The sequence below is a fragment of the Panulirus ornatus genome, chromosome 34, assembly GCF_036320965.1.
Source record: "Panulirus ornatus isolate Po-2019 chromosome 34, ASM3632096v1, whole genome shotgun sequence".
NCBI lineage: Eukaryota > Metazoa > Arthropoda > Malacostraca > Decapoda > Palinuridae > Panulirus > Panulirus ornatus.
In genome coordinates, this window is record NC_092257.1 from 4,382,388 (window position 1) to 4,387,387 (window position 5,000).

At 43.2% G+C, this 5,000-nt stretch overlaps 1 protein-coding gene across 1 annotated transcript in view; it reads right to left on the reverse strand.

Annotated features, from left to right (window-relative positions):
• The window catches only part of LOC139759717 (gamma-aminobutyric acid receptor subunit beta-3-like), a 4,806-nt gene extending 1,590 nt beyond the window's left edge, over positions 1–3,216 (reverse strand). Inside the window, exons 1-5 of the mRNA XM_071682113.1 lie at positions 2,958–3,216; positions 1,654–2,526; positions 1,067–1,182; positions 653–784; positions 89–283 (exon numbers count right to left, since the gene is read on the reverse strand). Of these exons, the coding sequence (XP_071538214.1) occupies positions 89–283; positions 653–784; positions 1,067–1,182; positions 1,654–2,526; positions 2,958–3,216 (1,575 nt within the window). The remainder of the gene's footprint in view (positions 1–88; positions 284–652; positions 785–1,066; positions 1,183–1,653; positions 2,527–2,957) is intronic.
• Positions 3,217–5,000: the final 1,784 nt, after the last annotated feature.

Genomic DNA, 5,000 nt, shown 5'->3' on the forward strand with positions numbered 1-5,000 from the left:
TGTATTTCACACTTAAACGTGAAAGCAAATGAGGTGATGTCCACCAGCTGCCGAACCCAGATGGCTTTCAGCAGCCTTCAATATTCACCTGGGAGAAGAAGGTGGCTTCCACGAGCAGGCCCGTCAGACCAACCATGATCCTTTCGTTGAAGTTATCGAGAGGAAAGTAGAAGACGAGGTAGCCGATGACGACGATGATTAAGGTGGGCAAGTAAGTGGAGAAGACGTAGAAGGTGGAGAGGTTCTTGAAGGTCAGTTCCATTGTCTGCCCACTGTGGTTACCCTGAGGGAAGAACACACGACACACATCCTCACTCTGAGGAACACAAAGGAGAATAACCATGCCAAAATTCCTGCACCTGCATAATCTAGCAATACCAGCATGAAATCCGGTGACCGTGTGTCATCCTATACTGATTGATAAACGCCCATTTTGATTCCATATGACCTTATTCAACCCCATATGATTACCTGTGATTCTGAAGAGTGATCCTACTTTGTTTTCCACTCATGGCCCCTAAAACACAGTGACTTCACACAGCCTGGTATGACCTATGTAACCACCATTATCATTAGGCACCAGAAATAACTTTGTCAGACCGAATGACTCTAGTGTTAACCCATGCATCCCAGGATGAGTTCAGCAACTGACCTTGTCTTGGCTCACTATTTGCTCATCAACCAACACGTATTCTAACATCCTCCTCTCGCCCGTCAGAGTAACACCACCGTCTTGTGGCACCAGTGCAACGTACTGGCTGGAGACATGGGACAACACCATACCCTGCCGGGATATACGGGGAAACTGAAGAACATTTGTTGATGTGTGTCGTGTATCATGACAGATTTTTATAAGCTCTATTGTGCATGTTTGTGTTCCTGTAAGTGTTTTGTACATGTACTTGACTGTATCTGCTTTTACCTTAGACTCATACTGAAGACACACTTCTCTTTGTCGCAGAGGAAGGACACTGATGCCATAGTGAGAAGAGTTCGTGGTTCGTGTGTGTGTGTGTGTGTGTGTGTGTGTGTGTGTGTGTGTGTGTGCCTCGTCCAACAGCCTCACCAGTGCACAGGTCTGCGTGTCGAAGGGGAAGGCCTCCAGGTTGTAGCGACAGAGGGTCGTCACCGTCATCTTCCTCTTCAGTACCAGCAGGTTTTCCGCCCCTGTGAACACCTCGCCTGTAAACAACAAGTTCCTCTCACTGACCTTCATAGTTCCTCACTGGATGTTGACTATAGCCTCTATATATGTTCTGATATAGTGGAGGAATATTTGGAGACGATTTGAAGGGCAGAATATCCCCCTTATTATCTGATACATAAAATAATGAATACTGATACATTCTCTGGTTAACGAGGCTCCTACTAATGCTTTAAGTCCTCAGATGGTTCCGAGTACAAAATGGCAGAGAATATTTGTTTGGCCAGTCTGATGTTTATCACTTTTGTTTGTATAACTAAACAACAGCTGCACTATGGCTACGTAAGCTTCACTTTTGTTTGTATAACTAAACAACACCTTCACTATGGCTATGTAAGCTTCACTTTTGTTTGTATAACTAAACAACATCTACACTATGGCTACGTAAGCTATACGACCAGCTGTCTGCTCCATAATGAACCACTTGCTACAGACATTGTGACCCTTACCTTCAATCAAGATTTCGTCATCGTCGGGCAGTGGCTGCGACAGTCGACGGATCCAGAGGGTGACCTTCCTCTCTGTGACCTCACTGGTGGTGTCACCGTGGCCAAGGTACTCCAGGGTTGGGATCCACACGTCAGTAATGTTGCTCACAACATTTATGGTTTCTGCATAGTTCAGGTGGAAGTATTTAAGGCGGTCGTCATACCACTCAAGAGTAACTACGATTTCACAGACAAATTTGAAGTTGGAAATATCCAGCTCTCTGATGGTCAGGATGTTGATGTGGAGGCCAATACTGATGGGTGTGTGGCGATGTTGACGAGCAGGAGGTTTGGAGGAATCATAACCTTCAGGTGGATCCATGAAGGAACACTGCGCCTCGTCCGAGAAGTCGCTACAGTCAACTTCCAAGTCGCATCGCTGACCAATGTTGATACACTGACCATTGGTACAGGAGAACTGGTGTTCCTTGCAGGAGGTCATCATCAGCTGTAAGACTCCGTTGCCACACTCGGCATCTTCCACCTCCCAGGTGTTGAGCCCTACTGGGTACTGTATCGGTGATTTTAGCACTAGCGTCGCTTTTACTGTCGGAATGTCTTTCCGGACTATCTTCCAGATCCCATAATCTGAGGAAGTGTCTGGGTCAATATATGTGTCTGGATGCTTTATGATTTCAGAATACAATTCTCCTACAAACTTAGGAAACAATCCATCATCAATCATAAGGTACTTCCGATCAAGGTTAGACCTTCTACAGAGTCCTCTCATTCGTAATGTGACAGGTTGATCAAAATGACACACCAGATGAGCCTTGAAGTCACAGCTCTTTGTGAACCATTCTCCAAACATCCCATTGGCACCGACGATGAACCCTTGAAACAATACACAAGTGGCTGCTGGACTGATTGGTAATCCGTTTCCTTTTACAAAATTATTATAGGTGATTGGCAGGTTGGAGTATGACCATATCTGGGTAGACGTGTCTCCCCTTATACCCAGCCAGTATACTCTCCTTGTTCCGTTCCCTTTGTCCAGGTAAGTGTCACTATAAGCCAAAGTCTTGTTGTATAGCTGCCTGTTTTCCTTGCTGTTCTGTGGGGCACTGAGACGCCCACCTGACATGTGACACAAACTCTCACATTCCTGGAAAGTACGTAACTCTGGAAACAAAACATCAATGCTCGAGTCATTAAGACAGACAGTGTTGAGGTCGATCTCTTCTATCTCAACGTTGATTGCTTCAAAATCCTGATGAATGTTGGAGAAGTGGATTGCTGGGGAGTAGAGACACTACTGGACTCACACAGGGTGTAGCTGACTAACTGTGTTGTATCTAAGAATCCCTCATACAACTTGAGATCAGTTAGGGATCCCCTCAAGCTTTGAAACTTGTCGAAGCCACCGTTTAAAGCGTCTTGTTCCTGTCCGATGATCAGCGTCCCTCCTCCAGTGATCGTAGGAGGCGTCGCCGTCTTGAAGGACACAACACCCTCCTGTAGGTGACCATTTCTGGCCCAACGCCAGAGGCCAGCTCGTAGGTCTATTGCCAGACAAACGGACATCCACTGCTGTAGTGTAAGATCCAAATTTACCCACACTACCACATCGCCACAACACCTGAATTCAATTCGCCTTGAGTCATAGATATACACTGTTGAGAGAGAAGAAAAATGATCTTAAGAGTATTTGATGTACACATATGAAAAGAGATATGAAATTGCATAGGTTCTTCATCAGCATGAACTTTATCGTATTGTCTTTAGAACATGAACAATGGCATGGTATACCAGACGACATATTATCAGCTAAAACATCATACTTCGTTATACACATAGTAAGTCACCATTCCGCAATATGCACCGGCATTTCTCGATATCCTGTATTCTCACCTCAATCAGTAATGTACAAAATGGATGTCGCTAAAAGATACTAATTTTCAGACTTGTAAGTTTCAGTGGTCTTACCGTTGATCTTGCCAGACAAATTTTAGATGATACCAAAGAATGAAAATGATATGGACTTAGCTGGGAGAAGCTTCAGTAAAACTTTCAGAACAGTAGTGGGATTATTTGTGGCACTGCATAACAGACGGTCTTTATCCAAAACGAAATCAAAATGATGGAACGATGAAATAAAGAAGTACCTATTGTGTAAGGATGTGTCACTCAAGACACTAAAAAGACTAATAACTAACAGGATAAAAAATATCGTAAAGATATGCACTGAAATCTTTATACTTTTGAGTGAATGTCAGTATGAAGCGGGTATTGTTGAAAAATTATGTGATCTATATCACTACAATGAAAGATATCATGGTGATTGATCTAGCAAACTGTTATCGTTCACATCACATATCCCTTGGTAGATAATAAGGGATATTAAACTTACCAATCATAAACTCGTTGTCAGTCTTATTAGTGGCGTACGATATGAACGAAATTAAATTCCTGGCCTGGTAAAACTTGACCCTGAAACAGGCGGTGACCTGCGTCAGGTCATTCAGGTCTCCCAAGTAGCGGAGCATCGTGTCTGACCTGACCAAACCTTCTTGTTGGAACCTGACAACTGGCACCATAATCTTGTTGCCTGAAGGTGAAATATAACATCTCTTACAAACCTTGCGTCTTTATCTTTATAGATATCTATATATGCCTTTCCTTACTCTATGTCTTTACAGTGAAGTGTACATTTCTAGGTAAACTTCTCTGTAAACCTTAGATTTGCTGCTGATTAAATCCGAGGATAACACGATGAAGTAGGTTACTTAACACTTAACACATTCGTATGATAAGTGATGTAGCATTAGTCATAACACATTAGTAAGTTGTGCAGAACTAAGGAAGTGGCATAACACCAGAGACTTTACATAACACCAGGGAAGTGGCATAACATCAGGAAAGTGGCATAGTACTTGTGAAGTGATATACTAGCACCAAGGGCACGTCATGAGACGAGAAAAATAAGTTAGATAAGTTAACATAAGACCACGTAAGAAAGATTGGTACTTAAGACAACATAAGACCAGATGATTAACAAGATAGTTACTTAAGATAACAGAAGACCAGGAAAGTAATAAGATAGTTACTTAAGATAACATAAGATAAGAGTCACGTACCGTGTTCAGCCTGGCCCACCACCTTCGTCACCATCACCCACCACAAGAACACCAGCAGGCAGAACAGCCCACCACCACGCCCACCACCCATGCCTGCGTAGGCAAGATATGGCGAGTGTTGGATATGAGGCTGTTAATTTATGTTTCCCTATTTTCTTGATTCTAGATTTATCGTTTCTCGTCACATATTTTTTCCCCTTCCCGTTCTTCTACTTCTTCTTCTTCTTCTTC